The 20,767-nt window shown below is 34.5% G+C and overlaps 1 protein-coding gene across 4 annotated transcripts in view; it reads right to left on the bottom strand.

Annotated features, from left to right (window-relative positions):
* Nucleotides 1-20,767, bottom strand: part of CCDC91 (coiled-coil domain containing 91) — a 342,402-nt gene that overhangs the window by 70,263 nt on the left and 251,372 nt on the right. For all 4 annotated transcript variants that reach the window (XM_077774523.1, XM_077774522.1, XM_077774525.1 and 1 more), the window contains 3 exons: nucleotides 8,774-8,866; nucleotides 8,597-8,665; nucleotides 5,046-5,222 (listed from right to left, as the gene is read on the bottom strand). In XM_077774523.1, the coding sequence (XP_077630649.1) occupies nucleotides 5,046-5,222; nucleotides 8,597-8,665; nucleotides 8,774-8,866 (339 nt within the window). The remainder of the gene's footprint in view (nucleotides 1-5,045; nucleotides 5,223-8,596; nucleotides 8,666-8,773; nucleotides 8,867-20,767) is intronic.

Below are 20,767 nucleotides of genomic sequence, written 5' to 3' on the forward strand. Positions count from 1 at the left end.
AGCATAGGGGTAAATTCTATTTATAAATTATGTTTCTGGTCCTACAACTTAGTTTAGGATAATTAACTTCAAGGAATTTTTTACAAACCAACCTGTAATAATTAATTGCTTTTTCCAATTTGCTTCTCTATGGAATTAATATGACTAATTAATGAAATGATGTCTATACATTCACTTGAGAATTTTGGATAAATACAATTAAGTCTTGTCAGTCATCTTCCTGAGCTAATTGTGTATTTTGGAGTCTGCCACTTAAGGGAACGCATTCCACTCTGGAATACATTCTATGAGCTACACATTACGCTGGAGCCTCCTAAGAGCATAAATATGATTGAGACACTTATGAAGCTCTCAGTTCAGTGGGACACTTAGTAAGATAAGTAGGTATTTGAATCTGATTCATGCTGTAAGACAATTATAAACTACAAGATAGGAGGTCAGGGCCTTTTCGTCTCCAACAAATGATTTAAGTTATTCTCTGAGCATAAGTAATAGCAGGAAGGAAAGTAAGTATATGACCATGTGTCTGCAATTTTGCTTTGACAGCAAAGAGGGGCACTTTTAAAAGCAGAGCAGTCCTTCAAAACCTTCTAGTGCTAGTTTCTGAAGAGCAACATACACATAATGTATAAGATGAGGAGGCTTATGAATCCTGACAAATGATCTCCTGTAGTTCTTTTAACATATTTTTAATAGCAGATTAAAGTCTGTTAAATCCAACATCAGTGTATCTTCCACTGACTGCTTTGGTTTTCCTGTGGTGAGGCCATTCCTTCCTATTTCTTTGTATACCTCATACTTTTGATAAAAATGGATATTAAAATAATGTAATATAGCTACTATAGAAGTCAGATCTCCTTCGTCTCTCAGGAATTGCTGTTTTTAATTTTTTTAATGCTTATTTATTTTTGAAGGAGAGAGAGAGAGAGAAAGAGAGGGAGAGAGGAAGAGGGGGAGAGAGACAGAGCACACAAGCATGGGAGGGGCAGAGAGACAGGGAGACACAGAATCTGAAGCAGGCTCCAGGCTCTGAGATGTCAGCACAGAGCCTGACACGGGGCTCAAACTTATGAACCATGACATCATGACCTGAGCCGAAGTCGGACACTCAACTGACTGAGCCACCCAGGTGCCCCAAAGTACTTTTCTGGACTAATTCTGCCAAGTCTGTATTCTTTGTCATGTATATCCATGGAAATCTCTGTTGGGTTAGCTCAGTGGTCAGCAAATAATTAGACAGTGAATTCCTTAAATACCTTGAACTAGTTAAGTGATCCATCATTTGCCAAGGGAGTTTGAGTGCTGGGGAACACCTTCAACACTGCCAGTTTACAATCCTGCCTTAGCCTGTACTTTCTGCTTTGAACAGAATCAAAATCAGCCCATGGTGAGAGATTAGGGTCTCCTCGGGTCTTTCCTGGGCATGTGGACAACCTTGTACCTGTATGTGACCCTCAAGAAATCCAGGAGTATATTAAAAAATCATAACTTTTCAAAACCACCTATCATAATCATATCTCACAAATTTCCCTTTTAAATTTTTTGGCCATGCTCTTGCTTGATCCAGCGGTATTTCTGTCTCAGGCAGAGGTGAAACATTTGCTACTCGTTGTTTCTGACAAACCTTCTGAGGATAGGGCTTTTCCCACTAAGCAGGCTCTAAACAAATGGGGAGTTTCTGGGGAGCGGCCAGATAGGTTAAACAGTAATAATTCCCTGGAGACAGGTTTTCTTGTGGCGCTCCAAATTTAGTGTGCCCACTCCAGTGGCTTCTACGTTGCTGGTTTTCATAGCTACCATGATTGTGAAGACTACTATTTTTTGTGTTTTTCTTTTCAAATGTTTACTTCTTTACTTTTGAGAGAAAGTGAGCAGGGGAGGGGCAGAGAGAGACAGAGAGAATCCCAAGCAGGGTCCACACCGTCAGTGCAGAGCACAGTGGGCTCATGAACCATGAGATCATGACCTGAATTGAAGCCAAGTGTCAGGCGCTTAACCAACTGAGCCACGCAGGTGCCCCAAGACTGCTTTTTAAAGCTACTATGTAACTAGGGAGAGGGGATGGGAATAAAGCAAGTTAAAAATCTAAAGACTTGCTGTTCTTGGTGAGATTTAACTATTTTTGCTGCATAAGTACTCTTTGGGTTGTTGAAACCCCTGGTTACATCGAGAGATCTGAAAAAGTTGATTTCAACAATTTTTGCCAGTGTTGTCATTGCCCTTTATGGAAAAGCTAATTTGCAGAGGTCTTCAGTCTATCATTCCTGAAGTCCTAGACTCTCCATTTCAAAGAATATTAATATTTGCCCAATTTCTTATTTATTTATTTTGAGAGAGAGAGAGCGAGAGAGAGCAGGGGAGGGGCAGAAAGAGAATTCCAAGGAGGCTCCAAGCAGAGCCCAACATGGGACTTGATCTCATGAACTAAGATTATGACCTGAGCTGAGATGAAGTTAATAGTCAGATGCTTAACCTACTGAGCCACCCAGGCATCCCCCAATTTCTTTTTAGTACATTAAGTTTACAAGTGTAAACATTTAATCTACATGAAATTCATTTTAGTACACAAAATGCAGAACAAAATGAGCAGGGAGTTGCAATTATTTTCATTTTTTTTTTTCTGAGTTAATTTGTAAGATACATTTGAGAATGTAATGAAAACTATGGACCATTTCTGCAGAAAAGTCTGCACACATACATACTTTTGCATGCTTTCACTAAGTTCACAGACTGTATGGACCCCCTGCTGTACAACTCAGATTAAGAGATTTATACATTACAGAAAAATCTGTGTGTCTGTATTCCATCCTATTCCATTGGTCTATCTGTTCTAAATCCATAAGAGTAGCATGCAGTTTTAATTACACCAAGCATCTCTCCGCCTCAAGGCCTTTGCACTTGCTATTCTTCTGCCCGAAACATTTTATCCCCTACTATTCACAAAGTAAACTCCTCACTTCAGTGAATGCCTCAGCTCAAATGCTAACTCCTTAGATAATTTACCTGACTACCCTAGTTACATACTGGGTCCCTGACTCTCCAGTTCCTTACACAGCATTATTTTAATACATGACACTGATCACTACCTCACATTATACCTTTAATACTTTCCTGTCAGTCTTCTTCATAAGAAGGCAGGGGAGTTGTTTTCTTTCTTACTAGAAATAAGTAGTCTCTGGAACTTAGCAGGCACTCACTTCAATTAAGTTAATGTGAAACACTGATGAGTAAATTTGACCATGTGAATTTGTTTGCTTACCCTACCGGCCTAAATAAACAAAAGATATATGAGCTTCATATGGCCCCCGAGAAACGCAATTTGTCAATCTTCTAGACTAGGCGAAGCTCTAAGGAGCGAAGGAAGGACAATTGATTGGCTGTAGTTTCTTATGACAACTACACGAAAATGAAGGCAGCTGAATACATTTGACATTACCACCTCACACCTGAAAACCTGAGAGTTAACTAGACACATTGTTCTTTCTTCTATTATATGTTTCCTGTTCAATTCTCTTAACCACAAGGCAGTTAAACACATACACACACCACACCCACATATTCTCTCTCTCACATGCACTGAAAATATGCAAACATTTGAAAGAAAATAAATACAATGCATTTATTCGTAACATGCTTGGATTATCTTCACAGTACTCTGAAACTGTGGCAAACAGTTTTTAAAGTATATTATACACTGTAGTGTTTTCCAGAGAGAAGAATGCCCTGACAAACCAGCAGAGAAATATGCCCTTCACGATATATACTTTTCTGTTTGAGTGATGACCATGTGCTGATTTATTCATGCCCTCTTGCCCAATTTCATAGTGACTAATAGCCCACATCTATGTGAGGTTGGAGGAGTGGTCTGTGGTCACAAAAAGTCTTAAGTAAACTCTTCCAAATCAGCACTTAACCAAAGACCTTGACCTTACTAGCATAGAATTCCAACCAACCGAACTGACAATTAAACATCTTATATACAATATGTGCTCAATATATATTCAATGATACAAACAACAGATTACAAAAAGAATTAGAAAGTAATTATTACCCTAATGGAAAAAAGCCAGGAAATAAAAGAATAAGTTCTGTACCACACAACTGTTATCCCACCATAAATACTAACTAAAGACCTGTTTAATTTTTATAACAAATGAATAACTATGTACTCTTGAGAATAAATTTAAGTGACCTGTTTGAAAAACTATGTAAGATTTATCCTGGATTTTAAAAACACCTATTTCTTTTAGGACTTAATGCATTAAGATTGGCTAATTAATCATAAGAAAACCTTCCTGGTTCATTTGGTACAAGTCGTTTTAGCTACACTCATAATGCATAGTTGAATAAACAATAGTAGTATATACAATGCTCTGATCATGGAAAACAAAGACTTCTATAAATGTTATTTTTTACTTTATATACTTACTTAAGGGAAGATTTATTCAAGTATCTCATTGCCTACATAACAAAAGGACCAAATACATGGAAAATAGAGTCATGCAAATTCTATTATGGAAAATGAAAAACATAATTTTTAATTGTTTACAGAGTAGACAAAAGTTATTTTGTATGCAGGTCATCCTTGGTATGTGATACATTTGATGAAACCACAGGGATGATCTGTGAGGTCCTATTAATTATCAGTATTAACTACTGATATACAGATATACATTTTGAGCATAATTAATGGAATCAACCTGTTTTCTACTCATATGTATTACTTTGTATTGACTGTATATGTGTGTGTGCAAAAAAAGAAAATAAATAAACCAGAGGTTTAACATAGTTGCAATGACTAGACATGAATTCGGATCCTGACTTTTTAAAAAATAGTTAAACCATAAAATTATAAGTTACTGAAGTTTCAATATCTGAAAGCAGAAGTACACTGATACACTAAAAATTATTATTTTAAAATATTAATATTATAGGCAACATAATTAATACTGATATGTTCATTACGGTGATTTTAAATAACAAGGAAACTTCATTTTGAGAAAAACAAGGAAAAAGAGTACTTACAAAGAGTTAATTTTACTAACCTGACTTATTTTCCTTTGTTCTTGTATAGCTTTTTGAATTGCCTGAGATACTTTTTCTTGATCTTTTGCATGTTCAGTCTTCCATAACTCCCTTTCTTCAGCATGGGCTTTTTCCAGATTTTTTCTTTCTTCTTCTATGGCTTTTAAAACTGCATCCTTCATTGCTTCTTTCTCAAGCTTCAAAACAAATAATGACTCAAATAAAAATATTTGACTGAGTGACTGGGTAAGTCCTTGAATAAGAAAGATTTGGGTTAACCTTTAAAAGGTATAAAACTTGAATTCTATAGGGTTTAGTTCTGACACTGCTGTGTTTATGCACACTAAATATCTGGTGTAGAATCAAATTATTTGTTTTTGTACAAATATTCATATGTTACTTCCATGGCATATCTAAACTTCAAACTAAGCTTCAGCTTAAAAGAACAGTTTTCAAACTATTTGGTCTTAGGATCTCTTTACACTCTTAAATGTTATTGACTAATTCAAAGAGCTTTTGTTTATGCTAGTTATACATTATTAAGATTACCATATCAGAAATTCAAACCAAGACAAAATAAAAATATTTATTTATTAATTCACTTTATATTAATGACATTAGATGTACTGTATATTAATGAATACTTTTTATGAAAAATAATATTTTCCAAGATTTAGAAGTAGAAGAATATCTGTGAACCTCCTTAATATTTCACTTAATAGCAGATATTTAGGTCTCATACCTGCCTTCTGTATTAATCTGTAATATGGCTTTTGGTTGAAGTATATAAAGAAAACTCAATCTCACACTGACATATAGTAGAAAAGGGAGGAGTATTTGCTTATTTATTTATTATTTTTAATGTTTATTTTTGAGAGAGAGAGACAGAGAGAACGAGCGGGGGAAGGGCAGAGAGAGAAGAAGACGAAATCTGAAGCAGGCTCCAGGCTCCTAGCTGTCAGCACAGAGCCTGAAACAGGGCTTGAATTCATGAACCACGAGTTCAGGACCTGAGCTGAAGTCGGATGCTTAACTGACTGAGCCACCCAGGCGCTCCAACGAAGGAGTATTTAGCAGCCAGTTTATATCTTTGTAAATCTTGATGATTCCATACTGAAACTTATCAAGGGATAGCTCGTTGAGATATCCTAAAGGGTATCTCCTAAAGGGTAGTTGAGATAAGGAAAATCACATAATGGAAATAAAACTGTTGTATTCTGCTACTTACTATATTATAATCTTTTCTTGCACTTTGAATGAGTCCTTTATCTAGCATGATCTTTACAAAATTTTTATTTGGAAAATATTGATTCAATAAATTATGCATCTCCTCTAATACGCTGACACACATTTCATGATATTAGAACAAAAAAGGTCACACTTGTTAATATCACCATCAATTTCATCACAAGAGTCTTTAAGTATCTGAAAGCAGATACAAATTTTCCAAAATTCTAATTTTGCTTTAATGCTCAAATTTTATCATTGGCAACAAAAACTGTTAATTTTCTGGAGATGCTGGGCTTACTCTGTTTACTTTGGAGAAAATGCCTGCCAAATACTAAAGTCTGCATAACCCTTGTTATTCACTAAAATGGTGTTCCATGAAAGTTACCGACTTCAGTTGCAACTCAAACATAAGAATTTCTAGAAAACCATCATACTTTGGGATGCAGTCAAGTCCATGGTCCTCCCACCTCTCATGCCCACAGTTTACACTTTTCTCTTCCTTCCAGTCGGCCAAATTTGACACAAGTTGTCAAAGCTAAGTTACCATTTTCTGAACTCCTGTTTTACTCTACCGTTCTTCTCTGAAACTACGCTCTTACTATGCTCACCAGTGCTCTCCATTTTGTTAAATCCAAATAAAAGTTTTTGTTTCTTTTTGTTTTTTTAATCCTTACTTATCTTGGTGTCAAAGTGACATTCTACATAGTTGACTATTTCTGTTTCCCTTTTCTTGGTTTGCATAGCAGCAAGCTCCTCTTATTTCTACTTATATGGCTGACTGCTCGGTTCTTTGTAACTTCCTTCTTTCTCTGGGTTTTTAATTTTGGAGTTCTTTCAGGGCTTAGACCTTGTATCACTTGTTACTCTATACTCTCCTGTGAGGTCATTATACATAATTTCTGTGGCTACCATTACCATCTGTCTGCTGAAAGAAAGAAATAAACTATATTAGCATCTTCAGGTCATTTCTTTCTTCTCTGAGCTGTCAGGCAGATTTAGTTGCCTACTTGCCTTATTTGAATATATCACAGGCATCTCAAACTATAACAAAGAAATAGTGTCACCTTCCATGTTGTTTCTGAATCACTACTCTAGGCATTCCCAACATGGCCTCTTCTGTATTATCCACACCAAACATATATCCCAATTCCATCTCCTATTTCTGGAATTTGTCTATTTCTTTCCTTTAACCTATTTCTACTACTCTGTTTCTGCCACTATCTTTCACATAGACTTTAGACACACTCTATTAATTCTTTCCTTGCCTCTAGCCTTTATTGCCTCTAATTTCCTCCAAATTAAGGTAAATTAGCATTATGTCATACTTACACTCAAAATTACAGTGTTTCTATCTTTACCTTATAGAATAAAACTCAGACTCAAAATTTAGAATATTAGCCATCCTTCAAGCTAATTTTAAAAGTAATTTGTTGTTAAAAACTCCTATGACATGGAAACACTGTATACACTTATAGTAATTTAATGCAGTCCACATTGTCTTATGGGTAATAAGTAATACATTTCTTATGTGACTGTAAAGACAAAATCATCATCATTCTTCAAGTTCCACCCCTGGCACAGTGATTTGCAAATATTAACCTTTTCAAATATTTGTTTACTAAATTTAAATTTAAATCCAGATCTCAAAAGTTAGTGCTATATATGTACTTGCTGGCATATGCATTATATTTAATATCTATGGACACACTACTTATAAGAGGCATTTCAAAATTGGCTTTAAAAATCATATATCTTTTTAAAACAATTTTTAATGCTTATTTATTTTTAGAGAGACAGAGAGACACAGAATGCAAGTGGGGGAGGGGCAGAAAGAGAAGGAGACACAGAATCCAAAGCAGGCTCCAGGCTCTGAGCTGTCAGCACAGAGCCCAATGCAGGGCTTGACCTCACGGACCACGAGATCATGACCTGAGCTGAAGCTGGATGCTTACCCAACTGAGCCATTCAGGTGCCCCAAAAATCATAGATCTAAATATATATACACACACATATACACACATATATATGCACATATACACATACATTATTTGTAATGATACCTATTAAATGCCAAGAGTTTATTAGCATCCCAACATATACTCTTTTTTAACAATCAATGATCTACAATATTTCAACGTCATTCTATTTCTGTGTAATGTAAATTTAACAATAATATGAACAGCAATATCCTAACCTTAACAGGAAAAACAAGGAAAAAAACCCTTTGATTTTTCTATATTGAGGTTTTATACAAAAAAGTAGACTGACTATACTATCCTAGGAACTCAGTTTTTAAATTCTACTTAATTACAAAGAAAACCATTATTTCAGATAGAAATACCTTTGCAGCAGATACTAAAGCCTCTTTATTTCTTTGCCTTTCTTCCTCCAAACATTTTTCTAGTATTACCTGTAAACGATAAGACAGTTGGGTAGACAGTGAATGTTATTATTTGAGGTAATTATTTGAGGTAATAGAATGTGTTCTTTCTACACTCGGACCAGCTTAAAGTATTACCTTCTGTTCTTGAGACTGTTGAATCAAAGCTTCCTTTATCTTTTCTTTTAACAGTTCCTTCTCTGTATCTAGCATTTCAAGGAGCCTCTGATGCTACAAGGAAAGATAAATGGATTATGATTATGGTTCTGAGACCAATAACCTATCAACAAGGAGTACAGCTTGTAGAATCTATTTGTCTGGTTGTACTGAAGTAGTCACTAGAGGAAACAATAGGAAGATTGCTAAAATGAAGCTTTACAAGCCAAAAAAGCCCACACCGAATCCACCTTTCTCCAATCAGCCAAGAGATCTTTTTGTGCTCCAAACTCAACAAAGTACAAGATATGAGATCTAACTTAAGCACAATTACTTCAAATTGGAAAACAAATCAGAAAAGTATTAAGTATCTTACATCAAAATTAAATTTAGAAAACTACTCACTAAAATGACTAATTTGCAGCAAAAGAAGCAATCAGCTAGATAATAATTGATGTTTGTTTCATATTATTTGTGTTTCTACTAAAGCACTGTTAAAGAAATTGACAGATTTATTATTGTACTCCAAGATTTTACCATAGATTCAGAAAATAAATCAATAAAATCAAAGGAATTTATGTGATAGCTAATGTTACAATATGCAGAATTCATGTATTTACTTTTATCCCATTATGCTAGTGGAAAAGCACACACAACCATCAATCAGCCAGTTATCATGGAGTAGGCACTTGGGAGTTCGGAATTTTCTGAGAAAAGTCAACCTTTGTATCCTCAATATCTTCAATATAGAGAAGCCCGATACTTGTTCTGGAACAGTACTCNCCCCCCCAAATATATTTTTCCTACTCACACAGATTTCTCATTCAGTTACTACAGGCAAAGAAGAATATTTTCTCAGATTTCTGTGATTTTGAAGCCTCCTTCAAATATGAACTTATTTGAATACCCTATATCTTATAATGGATCTATGTCTTTCAAAGTTGTTCTGATTTAAAGTACTTTTTAGGGAGGCAATCTACTTGGAGAGTAAGTGACCAAATAGTTATGCCTAAGAAGATAATCAATTATTCCAATTTTTAATTATGTTATTTTTTACCTTTATTTTTCAAGAAAATAAGAAAAAAATCACAAGATGTGTTTTTTTCATTAAAAGCCAATTCAAACTGTGATATAAATCATGATATGCCTATGAGAAATTACTGGTACCATATGAATTTGTGAAAAGCAGCTAACAAATCAGTAGATTTAACTCATGCTATGTAATAACTGAGACTTTAATTCTGTAGTCTATGTAAGTCTAGATGCACACACAATGTCATTGAATCAGAAAAACAAATCTAATCCTATTTAAAATACATATGAGAAAAAAGTTAAAAAATCTTACACCAGGTAAATAATTAGACTTAAAAATGGTAAATACCATTCTCATATGAAACTAAAATATTCAATTTCGGCTTTGGAAGTAGGGGTAAGCATAAGAAAATAGAACCAATCAAAACTATTAGAATTAAACTATAAAATAAACTTTTCAGAGCTAATTACTTTGAAAATTATTTCTTCTTAAAAAGAATTGTTATGGCAATAGGTCACACTAATGGGTATCATTAAGTAATTAATTAAGCAGGCCAAGTTTCTGAATTTTTAGAAAATTCATTCCTAAACTTTATTTCTTAATTCTGATAGTACACTATAGTAGAAGACTATTTTTGAGCTTTCTTCTATAAGAATAAGCCCTAAATTACCATTGGAAAGGAGCATCCTACATAAAATATAATTACTGATCTACTTGAGAACATAAAATTAAGTTATTGACTGTTTTTATACATATAGGTAATAGTGGTTACATTTTTGGAACATTTTTAAGGTGTCAGGCATTGTTAAAGGGGTTTTATATGTGGTTGTATCACATTAAATCCATAACAAACTAAGTCAGGCAATATTCTTTCTTGTTTCAGATGAGTTATCTGAGACTTCAGAGAAGCTAAATAAATTGCCAGGTCTCTAATGAATCACTTCAGCAATAATCATATCTGTGTACTCATTATCAACAGCAATAATTACCTACTAGCTAAAAGTGGCCCCAGAGGTACCTACATGTTACCTAGTAACTATAAGCTACAAGTTGTAAAAGTTATCACAACTTATATGTCAGGTAAGGCCTCACTTGCATTTGACTAATCTATGCGCTTCTGATTTTGTTCTTTTCAGAGTAATATTAAAATATGATAGTTTCCTGAATAAATATTAATTAATATTAGGGGATGATTAAAAAATGTTAAGTAACATGAGATAAACCTAAAATTAAATCCTAAAATTAAACACAGTTGATTTGTAAAATGAAGCGAATCGAGAACAATATAAGGATGCGTCTTTGGGCACTTGTACAATTATGGCCTTATGAAATATTCCTAGGGGTGGTATTGGTAGGTCGATAACTGAGCCTGGTTTGTTTTCATGCGTAGGGCAAAGGACAAGGGAGATCCTCTTTGGAAACACAATCAGACTGCATGAGTAACTAACCAAGAAACTATTCCACTGTTGGGACAGGGACATCAGCAATATTTGGTATCTGCTATGGGCCCACCATTGCTGCTTATCTCACCATTCTTCCTATTTGAAAAATGGGAATTTTAGTTGGATCTTTTCTGTTCCTTCTCTTCTTTTTGAAAATACTGATTCTAGTTTTTTGGAGGGAGGGAGGGTTGGCCCTGCTTTTTCTAAAGTTCCTTTCCTGTTTGCTTATTTGAGTCAGTAATTTTCTCACTTAAGATGTTTCTCCAATGTTTGGTAATCTTTTTCAGTCCACGCATACTAAAATCTCAAACGAAAAAAGGTTGGTAGGAAATTCTGTGTATGTGGAAGAGCTTCACAGTAGGTGCAAAAAAGCTGGCTTTTTCCTGGTTGTGATGGCAATTACCAAATGTCACGTCTATATGCATTTTCTCTTGGGCTGCTCTTTTTGCCTAGAAAAAACAATTCCCCAATCTTCTCACTGGTGCTGTAAGTCAAATATCCAGCATTCTAGGAGTGACGGGCTCAAAGGGCATAGGGGTGAAAAGCTCATTGGAAAGTGGATTCTGATTTAATCTCCCAGTTTTTAGTCCCTGCCTTACTTCTCCTCTTTATGTGGTCAGAATATCATGTCTGATCACTCCTTTGTCTTGCTAGGGTGTACAGTGTCTGAATTAAGAACGATATGCTGCACGGTGACTTTCAATCATTCCTTCTGCTTTGCACCTAGTCCCTATTTCCTGAGGAGTTCTCGGGTTTTCCAGGAAAGAGCAGCTTGCCCCAAATGGGTTTCACCTTAATGGACTAAGCTTACAACATTTTAGCTTCTGCTAAATCAGTGGTATTGCCTGTCTCTTATCTTTGCTAGTGTCTTTATTGGTGTTTTTTGTTCTGTTTTGTTTTGATTCCCTTTAGTGTCATTTTAGTGATTTTTTTGGGGGGGAGGGAGGTACAGAAAGGCAGAAGAAATGATTATATTTAATTTACCATATTTATCTAGATTTAGAACCACTTTTTAAAAACACTTAATTATATCTTATCTTTTGACTGAACTTTATGTGCCAAGCACTGTGTTAGGAATTTTAAAGTATTAGTGGGAATCCTCACAACAACCCAGAAATGTCTTATTACTTACATTTCACAGATTTTTAAGTTTAGTTTCAGAGTGGTTATATAAATTGTTTACATTCACAGAACTAACAGTTAAACTGAGACTGGGACCCATTAAGGGCTGAATAGAAAAATCACAGATTTCACACTAGAGTCTCTAGAACCAAAATACAACTAAGGGCTCTCTCTGTTCCATCTCTATGGATTGTTTCTTTGACTTTCTGAGTTTCAGTCACATATTCATACTATTCACCTAGTCTTATAACTTATACAAATAATTTGCAGATTTATAGTGATGTTTTGGTCATGGTCCCCCCTCCCCCACATCTGGCCCCTTAGGGGAAAGTAACAAGAGATGGAAAGACCACAGAAGCTAGTAGGGAAGGGGAAAACACTCATCCTTGAGGAATAAATACATATATATTTTTTATAGCAAGACTGTAGAATATTTACATAATTGAGACTTGTCTACTGGAATGCCAAGAAATATACACAGTGAGCCAAAAACTTTCCTCAGAAATAAATACCTATATCAGCTACCACATTTTCTCTTCTACTTTTTAAACTTATTTATTTATTATGTATTTATATTTATTTTTTAAAATTTACATCCAAGTTAGTTACCATATAGTGCAGTGATGATTTCAGTTGATTCCTTAATGCCCCTTACCCATTTAGCCCATCCCCCCCCACAACCCCTCCAGCAACCCCGTTTGTTCTCCATATTTAAGAGTCTCTTATGTTTTTTCTCCCTCCCTGTTTTTATATTATTTTTGCTTCCCTTCTCTTATGTTCATCTGTTTTGTATCTTAGAGTCCTCATATGAGTGAAGTCATATGATATTTGTCTTTCTCTGACTAATTTTGCTTAATATAATATCCCCTAGTTCCATTCACGTAGTTGTAAAATGGCAAGATTTCATTTGTTTTTGATTGTTGAGTAATACTCCTTTGTATATATGTACCACCTCTTCTTTATCCACTCATCCATCGATGGACATATGGGCTCTTTCCATACTTTGGCTATTGTTGATAGCACTGCTATAAACACTGGAATGCATATGCCCCTTCAAAACAGCACACCCGTATCTTTGGATTAATACCTAGTAGAGCAATTGCAGGGTTGTAGGGTAGTTCTATTTTTAATTCTTTGGGGCGCCTCCATACTGTTTTCCAGAGTGGCTGCACCAGTTTGCACTCCCACCAGCAGTGCAAAAGAGATTCTCTTTCTCCGCATCCTCATCAACACCTATTGTTGCCTGAGTTGTTATGTTAGCTACTCAGGTATGAGGTGGTATCTCACTGTGGTTTTGATTTCTATTTCCCTGAGGATGAGTGACACTGCGCATCTTTTCACGTCAGTTGGCCATCTGGATGTCTTCTTTGGAGAAGTGTCTATTCATGTCTTTTGCCCATTTCTTCACTGGATTGTTTTTTGGGAGTTGAAGTTTGATAAGTTCTTTATAGATTTGGGATACTAACCCTTTATCTGATATGTCATTTGCAAATATCTTCTTTCCATTCCGCTGGTTGCCTTTTAGTTTTGCTGATTATTCCCTTTGCTATGCAGAGTTTTTTATTTTGATGAGGTCCCAATAGTTCATTTTTGCTTTTGTTTCCCTTGCCTCCAGAGGTGTATTGAGTAAGAAGTTGCCGTGGCCGAGGTAAAGAGGTTTTTGCCTGCCTTCCCCTCAAGGATTTTGATGTCTTCCTGTCTTACCTTTAGGTTTTTCATGTATTTTGAGTATATTTTTGTGTNTGCTGGTTGCCTTTTAGTTTTGCTGATTATTCCCTTTGCTGTGCAGAGTTTTTTATTTTGATGAGGTCTCAATAGTTCATTTTTGCTTTTGTTTCCCTTGCCTCCAGAGGTGTATTGAGTAAGAAGTTGCCGTGGCCGAGGTAAAGAGGTTTTTGCCTGCCTTCCCCTCAAGGATTTTGATGTCTTCCTGTCTTACCTTTAGGTTTTTCATGTATTTTGAGTATATTTTTGTGTACGGTGTAAGAACGTGGTCAGGTTCATTTTTCTGCATGTTGCTGTCCAGTTTTCCCAGCACCACTTGCTGAAAAGATTGTCTTTATTCTCTTTTTTAAAGACCCATACACTTTCAGGGAAAGATTTTTCTGAAAGAATAGATTGACTTATTAATAGTCAGTTATAAAGACTGCATTATATATTTCTGTTAAAATGAAACAAATGTATTTTTCAGTTCCATTTATATTTTGGGGGCATCTCCCTGGAAGGCAATATATCTCATTAGAACTAACACGGACATTGGAATCTTGTTTCCATAGTGTGGTGGTTATCATGCTCGCCTCAAACATGGGCACTGGAATCAGATCTGGAGTCAATCATTAGTTCTTCACTTAAATTTTCCTAAAGCTCTGTTTTATTTCTTTTATTTTGTAAGAAAGGCAGATGTAAGTAAGGCTAATAATGCCAACCTCACAGTTATGAGAATTAAATGAATAATGTAGGTAATACACCTGGTAGTCAAAAATGTTAACTAGACTTCCTGTCAAGCAGCTCATAAAATTATGATAATACAGTTCACTTATGAAAAAAAAAAATTTTTGCATATGGAAGAAAATATGCATTGCCACTCAAAAGTAAAAGCCTCAGAAGGAACTTCCACACCCTTTTCCAATAATAATTTTGAAAATACCTTTCACTAAATTACAGTGTAAACTTTTATAACATGTACCAATTTCATCTCAGTGCATATTACTGAATAGAAGACCTTATAATCAGGAATAAAGGCCATTCCTGTCAGAGTACTTGAATCTGGGGAAAAGAATATCCAAGACTAAAAGCAGTGGTTCTAGACATTCGATTTTTAAACTTTTCAAATTCTTTCTTATTTCAATATAAATTAAGATTGCAATGCATTTTTGTTCTCAACATGACTGCTGTCTTTCCTATTTCTAGACTTGCCCTCTAGAATAAGACCTCTGTAAAATCTGACCATGACCAGTCAGCTATCCTTTGAGCATAATGGATAACAGCACCAACTATGGATCCAAGGACACAAAAAAACATAGATTCAAATACTAGCTCTCCTTGCTAGCTCTAATCATGAGTCTTTGACACATTTTTAAACCTGAAATTCAGTACTGATCTTCTGAAAAATGAGGGTTAGCATCGACTTTATGGGTGTTCTGATGATTGATCAAATATATCAAGTATTTTATATAGCATCACACCTATTGTCAGTGTTCATAATTTTTAGTTATTAGAGTTATGAACATTTATTTTTTTAAATTTTATTTTAGAAAGAAAGAGAGTACAAGCAGGGGAGAGGGGTGGAGGAACAGAGAGAACCTTAATCAGGCTTCACACTCAGTGCAAAGCCCAACAGGGGGTTCAATCCCATGACCCTGGGATCATGATCTTAAGCTGAAATCAAGAGTCAGATGCTCAACCAGGCACCCTGAATTAAAAAGTTTGAACAAAATGTGCATCAAGTGATGAATGGATAAAGAAAGCGTGGATTAAAAATGTTTACACGCGCACACATGCACGCGCGCGCGCACACACACACACACACACACACACAGGAATATTACTCAGTAATCAAAAAGAATGAAATGTTGCCATTTGCAACAACCTTGATGGAATGGAACTTGATTTATTATGCTAAGTGAAGAAAGAGAAAGAGAAACATATGACATCACTCATGTGGAATTTAAGAAATAAGCAGATTAACATATGGGAAGGGAAGGAAAAAATAAGATAAAAACAGAGGAAGGCAAACCATAAGAGGCTCTTAAATACAGAGAACAAACTGCTGGAGGGGAGACAGACTGGGGGACAGGCTAAATGGCTGATGGGCATTAAGGGGAGCACTTGTTGGGATGATCACTGGGTGTTATATGTAAGTGATGAATCATGGGCTCTATTCCTGAAACCAACACTACACTGTATGTTAACTTGAACTTAAATAACTAAATTTAGGAAAAAGAAGAAAATCTGAACAATATCCTATGGATGTTTTGTTGTTTTCTTTCCTAAAATTGTTTATATGACCAATCTTTATGGTAGAAATTCAACTACATATTTTAATCTTAATTTGATATTAAATTATCCTACATTAACTAACATTTATCCTTGTATATCAATTTATAAATTGTCATATATAATTTCTTCATCTATATATAAATTTATAAATTCATTAATGCTTTTTTTTCATGCATACATACAAGAAATATTTGCTTGGTGGCTACCACTACGAGATACTGTACTAGTTTTCTAGGGATGCTGCCCTCAGGTACATTAATGTCTAATAGACAATCCATGACACAAAAATAACTTTTCTTATATTTAGCTTGAGGACTATTTTGTAAGAAAAAGTTTCTTCAAGGAATACATTAGCAACTCATTTTCCTCTCAGTGTAAAATAACTTTTTAAGTAGAAAGTGCCAAAAATGCTTTAGAAATAAGTAAATAAAAATGACCCAACTCCCCCCAAAACCATACAACACACAAATTTTAAATGAAAATAGAATAAATATAACTATAAAGTACCCTTATGATGAACACTGAGCAATGTATACAATTGGTGACTTACTATGTTGTACACCTGGAACTAATATAACTCTGCATGTTAACTACATTGAAATTAAATTAAAAAATTAGTAAGATTTACAAAAAGAAGTGCTTTTAGAGGAACATATGGCAATAAAATACAAAGTGGCCAAAATAATTAAAACCTCAAGAATCAGAATACGATTTTCTCACCTTTTATTTATTAATATAAACTTTGTATGGATAAAATATGTTTACAGTGATAAATAGATACAGTTAATACATACAAATACCTTACAACAGTGCCTCAAATAAAAGAACTTAAGTTAATAGGTACTATTATTACACGACTACTGCTTCTACTTCCTTTTTCTATGGTGGTAAAATCTATATGCGACAAAAAAATTTCCATTTTAAACTTTATAAAGTGACAAGTGGCATTAATCATATTCACAATGCTGTAGAACCATCACCATTTTTTCTTAATTTTTTCACAATCCCCTACAGAAATTCTGTGCCCATGAAGTAATAACTCCTTATTTCCCCTCACCCCAGCTCCTGGTAACCTCTATTCTACTTTCTGTCTCTATCAATTTACCTATTCTACATATTTCATCTAAGTGGAATCACATAGTAGTCACCTTTCTGGTTGGCTAATTTCACTTAACATAATGTTTGCAGCCCTCATCCATGTCGTAGTAGGTATCGGAACTTCATTCCTGTTTATGGCTGAATAAAATGCTATTGTGTGAATACACTACTTTCATTTTATTTATTCATTTGTTGATGGACACTTGCGTTGTTTCCAACTCTTGACTATTCTGAATATGCTATGAATATTCATGTATAAACATGTATTTGAGTCCCTGTTTTTAATTCTTTTGAGTATATACCTATAAGTAGAACTGCTTGCTCATATAATAATTTATGTTTAGTGTTTTGAGGAACCACCACACTGTTGTCTACAGTTGCTCCACCAGTTTATCTTTCAACAAGTAATGTGCAAGGGTTCCAATTTCTCTACATCCTCTACAACATGCTACTTTCTTTGTTTTCGTCTTTTTATAGTCATCTTAGTAACAGTGAAATGGTACTTCATTGTGATTTTTTTTCTCACTTCTCTAAGCATGCTGAACATCTTTACAAATGCTACTTCTACTTTTGATACTGTACTACTCCTTTTCAACTATATTACTAGTAGTATCTGCATGAAAAGGAAATGGTTATAGCTCTTTTTGCAACCTTTACAGAACTGTAGTAGAAAGTGCACTGGACTTGAGGTTTGTTCATTGTCTGAGATTCTGCCAAAAGTAGGGATGCTTTTCTTCTCTGGGCCAGAGTTTGTTTCAGTTAATCACAGCAAACCAGAAATTATAATGTTAAGAGACAGCTTAGCCGAAAAGATTTCAGCCTTCCTTTATTCTATCTAAAATAAAGTATGAAGCACATCTGGGGATTCTTTGTATTACTGCTGTATTCTGCCTCAATACAGAATTCCTTAATCATCCAAAAGTTCCAGCATCCTAGAAATGGCTCACATGGTTTATGATGGTATGAAGAATGATAAATACTTTCTGCTGTACCTTACTAGCTTGATCATTCCAAGGTGGGGATGTTCTGGACACGTCTGTTATACAGCTCAGAGCCAAAACTGAGCCAACTGGCAACATCCAATAATAAGATTCCTGTCTAAATATTTATGACTTCTAAATACTGAGGAACATTCAACAGAATTTACAAGGCATACCCTTATAGCATTTTAAAAGGCATTATAAAAATTAATTGAAATCTATACCAGGAAATCTCACCCAAGAACAGTGAAGAGTTGCCTACATTTTGCTTATCTAAAATATTCTATTGACTGATTATTAAAATTATATTGAAATTGTAGTGGATTTTTTTTAGTTTTTTTTTTTTTTTTTTTTTTAGGATATTGAAGAAATAAAGGCAAACTATTCAGTCCATTAATCTTACAGAGGAGATGCTTAATGCAAGGGTCTCAGAGACAGTCCTTTGAAATTTAGCCTAAAACCTAAAGGCATTCAGAAATAGATTATGTTTTTTCCTCCTCTTAGAAGGAGTTCTTTCAAGTGAACAATGTTTGATGCAGACTCAAATATAAATATGGAGGTTATGCATTTTTTACGTGGTTCCTATAAAAAATATTTAAAAATCTTCTTTCTCGGAATGTGAGTGACAAGAGATACTGTAAAAAGATTTAATCATAATCACACATGAACAGTTTTTTGGATGTTAAATTACAGACTAAGCAATCATGGAAGCTCATGTTTAGGTATATGGCTATCTATCACAGGTCAAAAAATTCACATAATTTTATACGCAGTGTATGTATGTGTAGTATACATGCAATTAAAACTCAACAAGCATCATCTTACGGTTTCTATAAAGCACAGATATTTAACAAGATGAAGTGGTCTAGTAAGTTTTTAAAGCACAAGCTCATATATGCCTCCATTTAACATTACTTTAAAGACAATAAATGTAATAAATGTCTTAATGTAAAGTGAGCTGCAGACATTTCATTCATTCGTGGGCCAGCACATTAAATATTGTTTAGAAGGGTGCCTAGGTGACTGAGCTGGTTAAGTGTCCAACTCTTGAGGTCAGGATCTCATGGTTCGTGGGTTGGAGCCTTGTGTTGGGCTCTGCGCTGACAGAGTCTGCTTGGAATTCTCTTTCTTCCTCTCTCTGCCTCTTCCCTGCTCTCTCTCTCTCTCTGTCTCTGTCTCTCTCTCTCTCTCAAAATAAACAAACATTTTTAAAAATATGTTGTTTAGAAAGAAAACCTAAAAAAGATAAACTGAGATTAAATCCATCCAAAGCAGTTACCAGGAGCCCAATAGTATCAATAAGCTTCTTAAAGTGAATAAAATAAAACTATAAGTTACACTAGATTTATTTCACCTAAACAGGCATTTCTTCTAATAGGCATGAAAAAACATAAGCAAATAAGTTATTCCCCTTATATAAATAGGTCTTTAAGGGAGATATACAAAGAAATGAGGCAAAAATTGAGTGATACATTAGCATAAAAAAAGGCAAGACTAGTTTATATTTCCATAATGAGGTCTCTTTACTTGTATAGTAGATACTTTATTAAATGGCAAAGACATGTCCCAATCCTAAATTTAAATACAGTATTTCTGCTTCAACCATTTTCAAGTGAAATAGCCTTTGAAACATGCATTTCAACTCTATTATTCCTTCTACCTGCCCAAGCACAATATAATAAGCTTGTTTAAATATAATAGTGCCTTTCAAATTGACATCTGAAATAAATGATCCATGTATATACGACAATCCCCTTAGCAAAAACCATAACAAAACTGATGTAGTACTTTCAGGAACCAATTTAATAGTGTACTAGCTGTCCTTAAGTCTGGTCTGTGCTTTCTATTCTTAAAATTTATCTTCAGAAAATACTATGTAGTTAGCTCTCAATTTTTCATGGTTATCAATTTTACAACCTTCATTTTTGTACTCTGCACAGTAATATCCCTAAACTAGTTAAAATCAGACTTAAAAAATAAGTTGACAAAGGAAAATTCTAATTTATTACAGAATGAAGACCTGGAGGACAAAAATCAATTTCAGGAGTACTGCTCTTACCGTATGAATTGTGTTTCCTGTGTTGAAAATTCAGTTTCATCCACTTTTTTATGTGTGTGTGCGCAAACATACATACATATACACACAACTAATAAACACATACATAGATACTATATATATAAGTAATAGAAACAGGAAAGTGTTGACATAAATGATAGGAGAATATGTTTTGTAAAACAAATACAATTATGATAAAATGCTAATCATTAAATTTGCTGAAATGATGAGCTGTTGGCCTCAACT

This window comes from Crocuta crocuta, unplaced genomic scaffold (assembly GCF_008692635.1).
Source record: "Crocuta crocuta isolate KB4526 unplaced genomic scaffold, BGI_CrCroc_1.0 scaffold176, whole genome shotgun sequence".
NCBI classification, from domain to species: Eukaryota; Metazoa; Chordata; class Mammalia; order Carnivora; family Hyaenidae; genus Crocuta; species Crocuta crocuta.